The sequence below is a fragment of the Rana temporaria genome, chromosome 3, assembly GCF_905171775.1.
Source record: "Rana temporaria chromosome 3, aRanTem1.1, whole genome shotgun sequence".
In the NCBI taxonomy this organism is placed as follows: Eukaryota; Metazoa; Chordata; class Amphibia; order Anura; family Ranidae; genus Rana; species Rana temporaria.
In genome coordinates this window covers 120,054,230-120,071,034 of record NC_053491.1, presented here as the reverse complement: position 1 = coordinate 120,071,034, position 16,805 = coordinate 120,054,230, and the positions used below count along the sequence as shown (strand labels likewise).

At 40.3% G+C, this 16,805-nt stretch overlaps 1 protein-coding gene across 4 annotated transcripts in view; it reads left to right on the top strand.

Moving 5' to 3' along the window:
* The first annotated feature begins 4,314 nt into the window (after positions 1–4,314).
* LOC120931678 (carboxypeptidase A2-like) overlaps positions 4,315–16,805 on the top strand; it is a 51,054-nt gene continuing 38,563 nt past the window's right edge. For 3 of the 4 annotated variants that reach the window (XM_040343340.1, XM_040343339.1, XM_040343338.1), the window contains exons 1-8: positions 4,315–4,419; positions 9,258–9,339; positions 12,282–12,416; positions 12,521–12,619; positions 14,113–14,214; positions 14,486–14,584; positions 14,910–15,020; positions 16,601–16,691. In XM_040343340.1, coding sequence (XP_040199274.1) covers positions 4,355–4,419; positions 9,258–9,339; positions 12,282–12,416; positions 12,521–12,619; positions 14,113–14,214; positions 14,486–14,584; positions 14,910–15,020; positions 16,601–16,691 — 784 coding nt within the window. In that variant the 5' untranslated portion in view covers positions 4,315–4,354. The remainder of the gene's footprint in view (positions 4,420–9,257; positions 9,340–12,281; positions 12,417–12,520; positions 12,620–14,112; positions 14,215–14,485; positions 14,585–14,909; positions 15,021–16,600; positions 16,692–16,805) is intronic. The other variant, XM_040343337.1, reaches the window with a different exon arrangement.

The window sequence follows — 16,805 nt, the reverse complement described above, 5'->3', positions numbered from 1 at the left end:
TCTCCATGCTGTACAAACTTTTCACCACCCCACCAGCCAAACTCTCTTACCAGGTAGTGTGGGAGGTTGATCTGGGTATAGCTCCTGAGGCAGAAGATCGGCAGTCCTGGAATTTTCCTTTATTTACAAAGGCATTATGAATGTTGCCCCAATTGAAGCAGGGTATAAAGTTTACACCAGGTGGTACTTGGTACCAGATCGCCTTTCAAAGTTGTACCTGGGCTCGTCGGCTTCCTGCTTTAGGGGTTGTGATAGGGTGGGCACAGCTCTACGCATATGATGGACTTAAAGGGGTTGTAAAGACAAAAATATTTTCCTCTTAAATTAAAGTCTGACAGTAGCTGATAAAGTAAAAAGTAATGTTTTGCATTATAACTAGTTTGATACCTGTTGAAATCGAGCTGTTGAAATCGAGCTGTTTTATTCACCTCCAGCACTCCTGAATCGTTATTCTCACTGACTTTCTGGTTTGCGGTGCGCATTCATTCTTGCTACATCACGACCTAATGGGAACTACAGTTCCCATTAGGCTTAGCCTCCATGCCTGTGAGGGATAAGAGAGCATCTTCACGCAGGGTTGTAGTCATAGGGAGGGGGTGAGCACATTCTGCTTTCCACCATGCAAAACAGCTCAGATGCTTGTGGAAAGCAAGAAGAGGAGAGACAGGAAATGGCATTTTCAAACCTGGATTACTGTATTTTGGAGGTCAAAAGGAAAAACGAGGTAAGTGATATTTAAATGCTCTTGCCTACAGCAATCAATTGATCTAATAAAAAACAAACCTTTAGTGTTCCTTTAAGCCCTAAAGTCCAACGGTTTTGGATGGGGATTCATTCCCTTATATATTCGGTCACCATGGTCAATATTACTAAAGAAGCCTGCATTGCCCTGTTAAATAAACTAGTTGAAAATATCCCTTTTTTTTAAGTAACCTTGATCTAGCTGAGGGGTTATGTTTCGGTATGTCATAACACAAGTTATGTGCGTTAATATTTTTAATACAATCTTGTACAAGCTATGTATTGCTGGTGCTACAGGCCCTTTGGGTCCTAACTATTTTTATAGTCGGATCTGCCATATAATTTTCCCATGTGGGCCTATTGCATAATTGAGCTGGTGTAAGCTGGTCTGACCCCATTATCTGATTTTCTAAATGGAGATGTTGCATAGGTGGAGGCAGCAAATTTTGGACGGTGATTGGATGTGGGGCTGAAAGGATAGTTTAAGGTCCAGCATACTGGGGAGAAAGCACAAGCACCATACTAAGTGTAGTGTATATAGAATTTGATACCAGGATCAAGAGTATTACTCACAAGGGATAAGCATCAAAAGCATAAAGCACTGTTGATCATCCCCGTCAGGATGGCCTTCTGCAGCTTGGTGCTCAGAGGAATGCTGCTGGTGGATTCCGGCACGTACTGGAGCCGTGGAAAGCACAGACTGCTACTCGTGACGTCACTTCCGGGATGTGATGGGATGTCATAGGCAACACGTTTGCGGAGCATGCGTTCCTTCTTCTCTGTCTTCAGGCCTTTACAGTGCCATCTTGGATAAGGGCCTATATGGCTATGGAAGCGGCCGCAGGTTCCTAAGGCCTTACATCAAATTTCATATACGCTAAACCTAGTATGACGCTAGTGCTTTCTCCCCAGTTACCCCCAAACTGCTATTTGCTCGAACACTGAGCTGCCACCCAAGTGAGCCCATCTATGGACATTGTTGGACTTTATGGACTGTTCTATAGAGTTTTAACAAATTTGTTGATTGCAATGGGAACCCCTGAGATACACCAGCACCTACAATTTTGGGCCAATTACCAATGTTCAGGGTCCAGGATAACACCTTAGCATGGGGGAACAGGTTGATAGTTGTGTCATTGATCTAGACAGAGAAATCAGGGGAAGAGGCATGTGGGGAAGGAAATATTATGAGCTCAGTTTTTAGATAGATTGAGTTTGAGAAAGTGGTGCGACATCCAGGCTGATATATCTGTTAGTAATTAGTGAGGAGACTGATGTTGTGAGCTGAGGGGTAGAGGGATAGAGTTGAGTGTCATCAGCATAGAAATGGTATTGGAAGTTAACTGACCCAGGGAGGAAATGTAGATGGAGAATAACAGAGTTCAAAGAACAGAACCTTGGGGGCCCCCGATGGAGAAGGGAAGAGGGAAGGAAGATGTAAAATTGTAATTGAGATAAGAACCAGTAAAGAGTACAGTCATGGAGACCAAAGGAGTGGAGTTTTTTGAGGAGGAGGGGTGGACCACTGTACCAAAGGGACCAGAGAGGCCCAGGACTAGAAGAATAGTGTCCATTGTGTTTTAGCCTTTAGTAGATCATTTGTGAGTTTTAGAAGAACAGTTTCTGTAGAGCTTTGAGGGCAAAATGCAGTGAGATGGTCGCTCAGTTGGAAGTAGACTAGGCATTTGAAGGAAAAGGGGAGCAAGGAGATAGGGCATAGGTTGTTAAGACTGGTGGGGTCCAATGAAGGCTTTTTATTTTTTTAAGTATTTATTATGTTTCAAAAGAAAAATAAAAAAACATCGCCAATTGGGCATACCCTGGGGTTAAAGGGGTTGTAAAGGTATTTTTTTTCCCTGCACCTTTACCTTAGTGCAGTCCTCCTCCACTTACCTCATCCTTCGATTTTGCTTTTAAATGTCCTTATTACTTCTGAGAAATCCTTACTTCCTGTTCTTGTGTCTGTAACTACACACAGTAATGCAAGGCTTTCTCCCTGGTGTGGAGAAAGCCTCTTGAGGGGGGAGGAGGCGAGCAGGCAAGTCAGGACACTCTCTACTTTGCAGATAGAGAAAGGAGCTGTGTGTTAGTGGGCATCCTGAGACTCCTGCTTGCCCCCTCAAGAGGCTTTTTCCACACCAGGGAGAAAGCCTTGCATTACTGTGTGTAGTTACAGACAGAAGAACAGGAAGTGAGGATTTCTCAGAGGAAAAAAGGACATTTAAAAGCAAAATCGAAGGATGAGGTAAGTGAAGGTGAACTGCGCTAAGGTAAAGGAAGCTATTTATGGAAAACATTGTTTTACCTTTACAACCCCTTAAATGTGCATACAACGGGGCAGATGAGAACAAAGAAAGAGTTGTGTTAACATGTAACTTTTACCAAGTTACATCAGAACTTGAGGGATTAGTAATGGACAAACGGTATAAAACAGATATGCAAATAGGCATAAAATATCACTATAGTAAACAATTAGAGTACTGTATCAAGGAATCTCCAAAAGGGTAATAATAGTTGTGTCATAAACAATAAGAGATGTTTTGAGTATCACAACAAGATCTTTTACAGGTAAGTGGAGTAGGAAGAAAAGGAGGTACAGGACATGTTCCAGGAAAGGTAGGACAACTAACACAAAGGAGCACTTCTAGAGTCAGAGATCCAAAGCTCCCAGGCTTTGGTAAATTGGTTTGTGGATTTGTTGGCTTTGGCAAAAGAAAATTCCATTAGGAATTGCAGGTTGAGTAGTTGAATGGTATCCTTAAACGAGGGTGTGTTGATTTCCATATTTTTCGCAATCGCTAGTCTTGCTGCTATTAGGACATGTGTCACCAGAGTTTGTAAGTGTTTAGGCCAGGTGTGAATAGAGAGTCCCAGGACCAGATCAAGTGGGGACATGGGGAAGGATATGCCACACAAAGAAAAGATTTGTTTCTTCACTTTTTCCCAGAATCTCTTGATAGGGGGGCATTCCCACCAAATGTGTGAGAGAGATCCAATATTTTCGCAGCCTCTCCAACACTTGGGAGAGGTATTTGGGTATATCTTCTCCAGCCTTTATGGGGTGAAGTACCATTTGTGGAACAACTTCTGTAACAAATCCCAATGGGTAATGCAGTGAGATAGGCGTAAGGGTATTGTGATGGCTTTTTGCCAATGTGCCAATGAAGGCTTTTTAGGTATGGGGGTGACTAGTGTGTGTTTTAGAGAATTGAGGGTTCCACGTGTAAATGTCGAAACAAAGTGTGCTCAAATAAATAGCTGAATGTTTAATAGTGGAATTTATCCACATGGCTTTTTAAATTCAAACACGTCATACAGTATAGTTTACCAAATTAGCTGAAACATTTGTTTAACATTCACATGTTCCCTGAATGAAAGATAAGCTTCGTACAATGATGTAAAGTTGATGGTTTTCCATGACTAGAGTCTAGGTTTTACTTGTGTCTAAATAGTATTTTTAGTTTAAATATACACGTCAGATGAAGTAACACGTTTTGTATCAGTGGCCTTGAGATAAGCAAACCATCTGTAGCTTATCACACTGACGTATTGGTTTCCATTTGACTTCACATAAATACTCCTCACTGACTCTGCAGCATTCTCAACTTGCACCATGAAACTTCTTCTGCTTCTCACTGCCCTGGTGGCAGGCGTTCTATCCAAGAAAACATTCATAGGGTAAGTATGCAAAATGGCAGAGTGCATATTTCTCCTGCAAAGCTGGTATTCAAAAATGTTAGCATACTAGATTAGGTACTAGAATAGGTTTTGAAGATGTTTCCTATAACCAATCTCACAAAGTCGGTTAAACAAAACAACCAACCAGATTTTAGCTGCCACATTTGCAGATGTTATAAAGTTAAAGACAACATTTAAAAAACTATTAGTAACAGGTTTTTAGTTCCTCTTTTTAAAGTTTTACATTGCATAAGGGTCATTGTCACAGACACATTTCAGTACAAAAACCATTAAGCCTTGTACACACGATCGGATATCTGATGGAATCTAATCCGATGGATTATTTTTCCGATGAAGATGACTTTCATCAGTCTTGCCTACACACCATCAGCCAAAAATCCGACCGTGTCCAAAGTGGTGACGTAAAACACTACGACGTGCTGAGAAAAATGAAGTTCAATGCTTCCTAGCATGCGTCGTCTTGATTCTGAGCATGCATTGATTTTTGACCGATGGACTTCCACAGAGACGATAGTTTCTTTCTATCGGTTTTTTATCTATAGGAAAATTTTAAAACATGTTCTATTTTTTTTCACCGATGGAAAACAAACCTATGGGGCCCACACACGATCAGTTTGTCCGATGAAAACGGTCCATCGGTCCGTTTTCATCAGACAAACAGATCGTGTGTACAGGGCTTTAGTGGCCAACTAAAGCTAAATGAATGTGTAGACTATGGAAGTATTGAGTACTGCATTAAGGAGTGATACCATTTTAGTTAGACTAGACATACATTTCAGCATACAATTCTGAGATATCTACCCTCTTCAAGGGAAGGCAGAGATCTCAGAATATGCACAGATAGTCAACATAAATAATGGTTTACAAGATACAGCAGTGCTCCTTGTTACCTTTATATGAATGGACTACTATTTATTTTCTTATAAGTTGGTATACAGCACTTTGTGCCTTCAGTGAACATTTCTTGGCATGCAGCTTTTCATTTATTGAAGTACATTTTATCTTGCTGAAGTTTCGTGTTTGGGCAAATTTTGCTTTGCACGGGAAAGAGAATGTCCTTCTTTTTCTATGAGGCATGATGAACAAAAACATGCAAAACTTCCTGACTACTTGTTTTACATGTGACACTAGTCATCCCTATGGAAAATATTCATATTCCTGCCAGAAACCACAGCTCAAGAGAATCCAATTGCATTAATACACATTGGTGTAAACAGAACCACTGAAACTTTAACTGCATTTTAAAGTAAGCTAAGTAAAAAGATAGTAGACAATCTGAAAGTAAAGCTGTGACTGGTTCTGCCCACCCCAAGAAAGCCTGAAAGGCCTGAGGTGGCCCGTACACTGTCATATAGGGTGGTGCACTAAGCCCTATTTGAATACTTTTAGTTAGGGAATACTGTAAAGGTAGGTATGTTACAATGCCTACGGTACAGCATTACTTTGCCTGTTTTCTTCTTAGTAAAGGTAACGTTTAAGATGCAGGAAAATATGCCCAATGCACAGAACTGTAAATTGGTCCAAAATATATTTTTTGTATATTCATATATGAATGTTTCAAATTTTTCAAAATTTCAGGGGATTATTCGAACAAGAACATATTTAAAATGCTGTTGGTTGCCACAGTTTATTTCTTGTAAAAAAACACGATAAACTTGCAATTTCAATGTTTTTTAAACTTGCAATTTCGATGTTTTTTTTAAAGCTGAAGTCTAGGCATGTATAATAGACACATATTTATGCAGAACTCTAATTATTAAAACATTATTACATACATTTTTTCTTAAATCCGAGCAGTGCCTGAATCTGACCAGGTATCAGCCTCTTGTATTCCTTTTAGAGAGGTTCAAGTGTGAGAGGGAGCAGCAGAAAGAGCCAATCAGTTGTTGTGCTGAGAAGGAACATGCTGATAAATTAAAAAAAGAAAAGTGACAGGGAGGTGAACTTAACACTGGCTGTGTCTGCTTTTCAGTGGCGGCTGATAATTTTTTTGAGGGGGGGGGGTGTCAAACAACTACCAGTGGAACCCCCTGGTTGGTTATCAAGCTTTCCCCATCTAGGTTGCAGGCTGGTTGCGAGCTCTTACAGGTGGCGGGCAATAGCTCCTGTGCCCTTTCCTCCTCTTCTGCACCATGGCGGCTTCCGCTGATTGTCCCCTCCCTCCTCCTCCTACGTGTCAAATAGGACTCAAGACTCGCTTCCTGATATTCGGGGAGGATGATCAGTGTGGCGATAGAGAATATTCATTTGCTATTGTCACAGAACTGGGTAGGCTCAGAACGCAGTGCTCTGCACTCCGAGCAAACCCTTTTTTGAAGCCTAGTAGAGCCCCTGGCTCTAATCACATGCTTCAACCCCCCCCCCCATTGGAATCCATGGTCTGGCACCCTGCATGTAGATCAAGTGGCAGGACGCATGAATAGGGAGGCAGCGCCAATGCGCCCCTAATAGACAGGCCACCGTTGCTGCTTTTACTGTTGAGTCAGAGGTGGGTCTAGGACAGTCTGGGCACAGTGGAAATGGGTTGAATTGTGTTGGCCATGGAGAGACATCTAGACTGAGAGTGAACATTGCAATAAAGCTACTTTTCATTTTATGTTTTAATGGGTTTTTTGGCTGGAGTTCTACTTTAACATGACAGATAACGATGAGCAAGGAACAGAAACGTGACATAAATGTCAAATATATTATTTTGTACATATTTGACCATTTCTTTTTTTCTGCGCGGTTGGAAATTCTATCAATAGCTTTTTTCTGTAATGGCTCTTAAACTACTATACAGTACAGGAATGGAGCCGAAAAGGAAAGTTATTTAAAGAGAAACATGCTATAAAATGATTTTAAATAACTGTCTAGTGTTACCAGAGTTAGGCAGAGCATATGCTTTTTTATGACTTCCAGAGTAACCTGCCTGCCTCCTTCTGCACCCAATTAACAGGGGGGAACTCTCCACATATAAAATCTTGGATGCAGGCACATTAAAAATTGAAAGGACAGGGAAGGGTAGTCTGTTAGGCAGGCAAATTGTAGCACAACCCCTGAAGGAGCTGCTGGTTTTGTTTTGGGCAGCATGTTACCTCTATTACTTTGTCGTCTAGGGTATACGATGAGAGTTGAGAAAACTTCAATGTCCACACTTTAGGCTTCTTTTTCTTTGCTTTATTACCCAACTTGGTAAAAGAATAAAAGTAGTAGTTGAAGAGGTGGAAGGGTAATTGGTAGTAGGTTCAGGTGTCTAACTTTGTTTGGAAACACTCCTGCTTCCAGCAACGTATTTTTTGTCACCACTCTAGCCAGAGTGGGTATTGTGCACCTGGATAGGCCTCTCTTACTAGCCTAGCAGCCAGGGTGTCACATGGAAACTTTAGAAAAGTCTCTGTCACAGACCTTCCCAAAGGTGGAGGTATATTTGGTCCAGAATCCTTCTCAACACAGGATAAAGCACCCAGATCTCTCTTGAATAAACTCTTGTAAACTCAGAACTGACAGGCGCCCATCACTCAGCCTCTCAGTAATGGTGCGTCCTTCGATGAAGTTCAAAGCCTCTCCTGAGATACCAACCTCATGCTCGGTGCTCTCCAAGACAGGTTCTTCATCGAGTGGCTTCCTCCCTCAGGGCGGACAGCACAGGACCACTCTGCGAACGTAGACCCAGTCTGACTACCAGGCCTACTTAGTAGATCACAACCCCGGACCAACGTGGTCCTGGAGCCAGGAACACTTGAACGAGCACTCTCGGCCAGGAGGGCCACACATGGGGGGTGGTGGGATGACAGGCCAGGATCGGCGACGATGACTCCGGGCTAATGACGTCTGTCCATTAATTACTCCTCCCCAGCACGCACAGCGGGACGATCAGCTCCCTCTGATTGGCTGCTGAAGGGGAACACCCTAAACACCTTGACCTGAATGCTGCCACCCTTGGCCTGGAGTGATAACGACACCCCAGACAACAATAGTGGTCACTCACAGTACAGCCATGGCTGGAACAGAGGCCCAAATTTAGTGAAAAACATACAGTCTGAGTCAACTAACCCTCAGACTACACCATAAATTTAAAGCAGCGCCGGCCAGAAAGTAGCAGACCGCTACACTTGCTCACTACTTTTTGTAGAACCTTGAAAATAAATCATTTTTATGACAACATAGTTTAATGTATGTTAAGGTCCCAGAAGCTGACAATTAATGTATTACAAATGTATTAAAGTCAGAATTTATATGGGTAAAACAAGAGGTTTGATTCAGCAAAATACTTTGCTGTTAAAGTCCCAGAAGCTAATAACCTACTCCCAATCTTAGTACATGAAGAGCCCATTCATACCAGGACCTTTCATTTATCTACCTATACTCCATTCATAGATCACGTTTCATTCATAGAAGCTGTAATATTACTGGGTGGTAAGGGCAGGCATAGTCGGGCCTCTTAGTTCTATTTACCACGACCACACCAGAAGATTACAATGGTATAGATGGAAGAGGGTTTTTCCAAAAACAAGAGGCATCAGCACAATGGACACATTCTACTGATAGTAAGTTAATGTTTTTTGTGCAGATTTTTCATTTTATTTTTATTTTGGATACACTTAGGCTTTCATTTCTACATTAGACATGTTACTCTACTATATATTGTGAGTTAAAATGTGATATAACATATATAAGAATGGTTGTCATTGTCTTTATAACAGAGGGATATTCATTTTTACTTAGTGGCGCAGGTGGATGCATTGTAACATATTTAAATATTACACCCTTGAGAAAACAATGTATAGTAGCATAATGGTCACATGTAGTAAACTTTGTAAATTTCTCCTATGCAGAGAACAGGTGCTGCGGATCAAGGCAAACAGCAATGAGCAACTCAGTCTGCTGCAAGATTTACAATCTTTTACACATCTGCAGGTACAAACATTAGCACATTGTATGCAAAAAAAATATTTTCAGTATATAACTTTAAAACATTTTCCCCCCAAAAAAATTAATATTTCATTTTATTTTTAAAAAGTTCCTTTTTGTATGAAGGGGCCCAGTCTGTCAACGTTTTTCTCTATTACTTGCACTACAAGTGATATTATGGTCTAGCAGAGATGCTGCAGCCACAATAATATTATATGCTGTCCACCTTTCCTGCCTGTCAGGAAAGAATTTTAGGAAACTTGTCAACATCACTACTGCCATAGGGCTCATATAGGTGTAGGTCTATCACAGTAGACTTGCATTAGAAATGCATTTTCCTCTACTTTTTTACATTTACCCTGACTATGTAGTTTTGATTGTCATTCTAAGGTACTGTTTGACATTCCAAGCAAATAAAATAAAGTCTTTGCTTAAATTTTTGCATGTGGCTCTGGTTTCTGTTGACAATGGCCTCTGGTTACTCTTCATACTATTATTCTATTCTCTTCTATTCTATTCTACCATCTCTGCCCAGATACTGATACAGATTCTTAGCCTGTTCCTGATAACTGGTACTTTTCCATAGCTTGTTTAGCTGTCAGTCTCCACCAACTAAACTATTTTAGCTGTCACCAGGTGCTGGGCTACATAAATATGAATATGGAGAGACTGCCCATTTATTCCTCTCTACCTTTACTGAGATACTGGTGTTTTGCTGCATCATCCTCCCACCAGCAGGGGGAGAGCTAAAGCCAAGCAAGCCCTTGGACCTCTATTCAGAGTGCCAAGAGTCCTGGGAGTTGTGGTTTGAGACAGAAGCCATGTAATGGCTACACTATTAAACTGCCCAGGAAAGTTCTTCCTTTTGGCACAGAGGGAGATAGAGTGATAGAGTGAGAGAGAGCATCCCTGCCTGTATATTCACCTGCTAGCTGGAGCCCATACCAGTGGTGATCTGAGCTTGAGGCTGGGAGGAAAGACACCCGGGGGCAGTGCAGGACTGCCCAAATCACATCACAGCATGTGCCCTGCTGCCGCAGGCAGACTGGAGCATCCACTCTTTCTTTGTTTCCCACCACCGATCATTGAAGGCTTTCAAAGAGAGGCTAAGGGGGCCCCACTTCTGCAGCGAGAGTTCACCCCAGCATCCTGGGCTTAGAGAGAGGGCTATTTGCTCATAACTGATGCCACTAGGGGGGACTGGGCCCCTCAGCTCATTACAACAAGTGTACCCAAACCATGCTGCACCCCTGCTGTACCCTATATTACACTTATTCTGAAACTAGACTGCACCTATAGCAAACCTATACCGCATTATACTGATTCTTTACCGCATCTGAACCACATCTACCCTTGCACCTGTTCCAAGACTATACCATACCTATACTTTACTTATACTGTGTGCAGGTTTACTGAGACTGTCGTTAAGTGCACTAACACCCTTAAAGGGCCCCAGCGATAGTTAGCAGAGGAACATCCCAAAAGACTGCCCCATCCGGAATAATTATTCTGTAAACCCCCCCCCCCCTTTGTCCCCTTGCCACCTCCACTACCATCCTCCCTTTTTTTAGACAGGGCATTGCCAGTCACACTAGGCCTAGCATCACCACCATGAATGCACTCTGGCAGTATAGTTCCAGTTATTGGTAGATTAAACTCTACTACTACTCACTGCTGCACTTAAGGTGGCCTTGTTACTTTTCATGATGATATGAATGCCAAATGTCATCTTATGCCTAGTCCTTACTGTGTTATTACCATGGTTAATCCATTTTATGCTTGCCTAGATACCAACAAAATGGGGTAACAACATATTAAAGTGGAGTTCCACCCAGAAATGAAACTTCCACTTTTTGGAATCCTCCCCCCTCTGGTGTCACATTTGCCACCTTTCAGGGGGGGGGCAGATACCTACAGGTATTTGCTCCCACTTCCTGGCATAGATCACTGCAGTGATCGTGGTGACCTATGCCACTTCAGGTGCCTACACTGTCCTCCCCTGCTGTCTCCTGGGAAACACACAGGTCCCAGAAGACAGCAGGCACCAGTGAGGACGCACAGCGCGACTCGCGCATGCACAGTAGGGAACCTTGCGGCTTCACTTCCTGATTCCCTCACTGAGGATGGGGTGGGACAGCCGAGAGCCGAGTGATTGATCGGCTTTGGCTGCCGACATCGCGGGCACCCTGGACATGTATGTCTACATTTATTAGAAGTCAGCAGCTGCAGTATTTGTAGCTGCTGGCTTTTAATATAATTTTTTTTAGGCGGAACTCCGCTTTAAGTTTGTCTTTACTACAGTACCTGGTTTGGAGGTTGTTTTCTTTCATATAGCATTCAATTGGGTACTAAGTATTAGTAAAACTACAGCGCTATGCTGGAAGTACTGTGCCAGACCCTGCACCTTACTAAAGCTTATTTCCACTATACTATGGCTTTAGTCATCCTTGCACATTCTAGCAAGTCTGCACCTAATTTTCATTCAGGGTCTTTAAAAACAGTCCCCTTTCCCAGTCCTCAAATTTGCTGAAGATCCATATGCCTGAAACACCCTGCCTCTAAAAGATACAGCATCTAAATAAGACACTGTTGCTCCAAAAGTGATCACAGTGAAACGGTAATGTACACTACCAGCCCATAGTTTATTTTACCACCTTTAGTGATACTCACTAGCATACATGTATTATGTTCCCACATTTGATTCTTCCAGTGGCTTCCAAACATGTGCCATGCAGAGTTAGTATATGTACCACTAGTGATACATGTTACACATTACATAGCAATACTTTTAAGTGACTTAACCTTGTATTAGATACCCTGACTGGTAATATGTATAACAATTCCTTTTTACTTTTTTTTTTTTTAAAAAGTGTTTATTTATGTTTTGACAATAACAGTTACAGTATGTATAACCAATAAGCATAAGTAATCCTTTTTACTTTTTAAAGCTTGATTTCTGGACTGAACCTGCCAAATCTGATATTCCAGTTGATATCCGAGTTCCCTTCACAAGTCTTCAGTTTGTGAAGGCCTATCTAGAATACAACAACTTTGATTACTCTATCATGATAGAAAACCTGCAGGTAAGTTACTTGAACTTAACATGTGCGGAATGGTTATAAGAATATTTGAACATGATCACTGGATTTGCTTTTTCTAGTTATTGATTGTTACATATTTCTTGTAGCAAGTGATCAACACAGAGAAAGAAGAATTGGAAAGCAATGAAAGAAAAGAACGCAACTCTGGCTCTTTTGACTTTGGAGCTTATCACACCTTGGATACTGTAAGAAATCAAATATATTAAATTTTTCAAACTAGTGATTCATAACCTTCTGTGTGTGATGTCCAGCAGCATACTATCAATGCTATGCTTCTAGCAGTAAATCATTTTAAAGCGGGAGTCCACCCTAACACTTAAATTCTCCCCTGCAATCATTAATGTGAGCTGAGTTCAGCCTTATGTCTCAAAATAAAAAAAACTGTTTTTCTACCTTTATTTTGCAGTATCCAGTGGCGTCAATTCTACTTCCTTCTTTCAAATCTAAAATCAGCCAGTGGGTGTGGTTACTGAAAGCTAGTGACCTCACTTACTGTGAGGGACACTGTTCCTGTGTAGCCAGTGGGTGTATACAGGATGGGAGGAGCTAATCATAGGTTCCCACCCAGTGCTCCCTAATTGTACATCCTAATACATGACAAACTTAAGAAAAAAAAAGCCCCATCCACACAGGACATGGGGGGGAGTTGCAGGGCACATATGCAGTATTGTTGTGCACAGGAGAAAGGAGCTAGACACAGACAGCATGCAGAATTCAGATAAAGGGAAATAAGCTTGTCCCTGAAGAACAGGAAGAACATGATTGTCTAGCTTTGATTAGACTTTCTAAGCTTGGCAATCAGCTATACAAAAAATGAATAATGTCAAAAATAAAGATATTTTACATAGAATTAATAGAAACATTTTCATTTTTGACTGGACTTTCACTTTAAGGCCCATGCATGAATCAGTTACATATCACCTACCATTACTTTTATTGTAAACTTTAAACAGAATAAAAATAATTCTGTCCAAAAATGACTCACTTGAGCTGGTTCTCCATTGCTGGCAGCAGAACATTATTTAACATGCAAAAGAAAGGGAAAAGTTTTATTATTTGCCATTTCTATGTACAGGTCAGATATGTCTAACACTACAGCCGGCTTTGGCATTAAACAGAATCATGTATGCTAATATATATATATATATATATATATATATATATATGGAATACAATTTTTTTCTAATTGTATTAATCAAACTCTAATAAAAGTATATCAAATGCCAAACCCTTATTAGGTTTTTATTGCTGTTTTTGCTTTGAAGGGGGAAGGGTTCATTCCCATTACTTGTCCTGATGACCACTGTCACCAGATCTGAAAGTGAAGGAAAATCCAACATTTTGATTTGTCACTAGAACAGTAATAAAGTAGGAATCCTCAAATAGGGATATTTGTATAAAAGGGGATTTCCCTAAAAAAAATAAAAAATTGCGCTGTCTACAAGACAGTAAGTGAAGGAAAAATCTATGGAATGAGACACATAGAAAAAAATATTGACTCATGCCTTATGTTTTGGCTTGAGATATACTGGTACTTTCAGTCACGTTTCTCTCGAACATAATATGTATGAAAAAAATATGTGCAGCTGTGATGAAAATTAAATGTTATATTATGTTTGTTAAATGTATGAAGCAATGTATTTTTTCTGTAATCTCTTTTGTGTCTTCTTTATTTTAGATAAACTATGCCATTGACCTAATTATAGCAGATTACAGCTCAATTGTCAGCAAACAACAGATTGGTAACTCATATGAAGGGCGTCCCCTTAATGTTCTTAAGGTGATTATATTATTATGCTTGAGATACAGTATGAAGTGGATACTAGAGATATATTTATAAATTATATAATTATATATTTTTAAATTGACTTTCTACAGCTGTAATTGACATAAGCTGTGTGTAGTACATGTTTAATAGCAAAACACGTAACAAAGTTAGATTTTCTAGGGAAGGAAACAATATTTAAGCACCAAAAAACTGAAATTTGCATTACATGACTTTATTTATAGGTTGTAAAAATTGTTTTAAATTACATAAATTCTGCTTACAGTTCAGCACTGGAGCTAACCACCCTGGCGTTTGGATAGATGCTGGTATTCATTCACGTGAGTGGGTTACTCAAGCTACTGCCCTGTGGACCGCACGTAAGGTAACTACAATCTACACAATGGAGGGTAACAAATATCATTGTGCTTCCCATAATCCAATAATAGTGAGAACCCTTACTATGACATGTGTATGAATAATTGTATATGTTAATTTATATATCATTTGTTAAACTTTCTAATTGTTTAACCTTTGTAAACCCCCCCAGTACCTCAACCGACTGGTAAAATATGGGACAATTATTTTAAACAAATCAAAATACTTAAAAAAAACAGAATGTAAAGGCCACAGATAGTAACTCCATGCCAATACTCCCCTGTTTTAAAGGTACATTTATTTACAGCAAACTCTAATTTGTATTTTTAAAGCTTGCTTCTGACTATGGAAAGGACGCATCTATTACCTCTTTGTTGGATAATTATGATGTCTTCCTTATGGTTGTCACCAATCCTGATGGATATGTCTACACTCACACAACAGTAAGCATCTAATCCTAATGATATTTTCTGTGTGGTACCAATATCAATTCAATGTAATACCATATTTAGTCTACTTCTAAGTATTACGAAGGTGATATGAGAAGAAAGCATAAAATAATACTTTGTAAATTGCTGTGACAGTACAAACATCCATGTAGTATTCTTCAGTGAAATAAAATGAGGCTGCTTTCCTTAATTGCCTTTCTAAAGAAACTGGGGGCCAGATTCACAGAAGAGATACGACGGCGTATCTCCTGATACACCGTCGTATCTCTGAGAGTATCTATGCGGCTGATTCCTAGAATCAGTTACGCATAGATAGCCCTAAGATCCGACAGGTGTAATTGACTTACACCGTCGGATCTTAGGATGCAATACTTCGGCCACCGCTGGGTGGAGTTTGCTTCGTTTTCCAGTGTCGGGTATGCAAATGAGCTTTTACGGCGATCCACAAAGGTTTTTGCGTTCGTTACGTCGTCGTTAGTTTTTTCCCGTCGCAAAGTTAAGCCTGCTTTAACATGGCTTAACTTTAGACGAGCAATGTTAAAGTATGGCCGTCGTTCCCGGGTCGAATTTCAATTTTTTTTTTTTTTTTGCGTAAGACGTCCGGGAATACGAAAGTACGTTACGCACGTCACCGTTCAAAAAAATGACGTCACTTCGCGCAAAGCACGGCGGGAATTTCAAAACGGAGCATGCGCAGTACGTCCGGCGCGGGAGCGAGCCTAATTTAAATGGTATACGCCCCATTTGAATTAGGCGGGCTTGCGCCGGACGTCTTTACTCCGCCGCAAGTTTATACTCAAGTGCTTTTTGAATCAGGCACTTACGAGGAAAACTTGCGGCGGTGTAACTTAAAGACGATACGTTACGCCGCCGCAGTTCTTTCTGAATCTGGCCCTAGATTTATAGCAGGAATGTATGTTGGAAAATAACAAAGGGAGCATTTCTAACTATATTGGTATTACAGGTTAGGCTGGTTGGGTAGGAAGATTCATATGGAAATTCAGCCAGCAGTATTTTTCAGGGTTTATTCTATAAATTGTGCCATTACTAAGACCAAACTTACTGTTATTCCTTGTGCATTATTTTAGTCTTCTGTTGGTTGAACATGATTGATTTTTGTCCTTTTCAACCTAACTAATTATATAACCATGTAACTATTTGCTATAACTGTATTAAAAATAAACCTTTACGTTACCTTTTAAAATAATGTTGTTGTTTTTTAGTTTTATTAGTTATATGTATTTTTTCTTTACTTACACAGTATTTGTTTTATAAATAAACATTTAATGCATTACAAAAGGATTTTCTGAGCACTATGGGATAACAAAAGTGGCCATTGCAAGAGCCAGTCTTGTGACTGAGCTGTCTGATAAGAGATTAGCCACTTTAATAAGTAAGTCAGTTCCATGTGCAATTGCTGTTTCAGCTACAAAGCATTCTAAAAAGTAGGCTTTTTACAATAGCCTGATAAGAAACTTCAGACAGATACGGTAAAGGGAAATTAGAGCTCCCTCTGCTGACTAAAACGAAAACAACATATTATTTTTAAATATATTACTATTTATTATTTTTAGAACCGTATGTGGCGCAAAACTCGTTCCATCAATAAAGGCAGTGCATGTGAAGGTGCTGACCCCAACAGAAACTGGGATGCAGGCTTTGGAGGTAACTACAACTTTACATACCTTGGATTGTATCCACATTTCAGTCACTATTTCCCACTACCACCACCCCAAAATATTAAAAGGTGGTTTTGAAAAATTGTTATCATTGTTATCA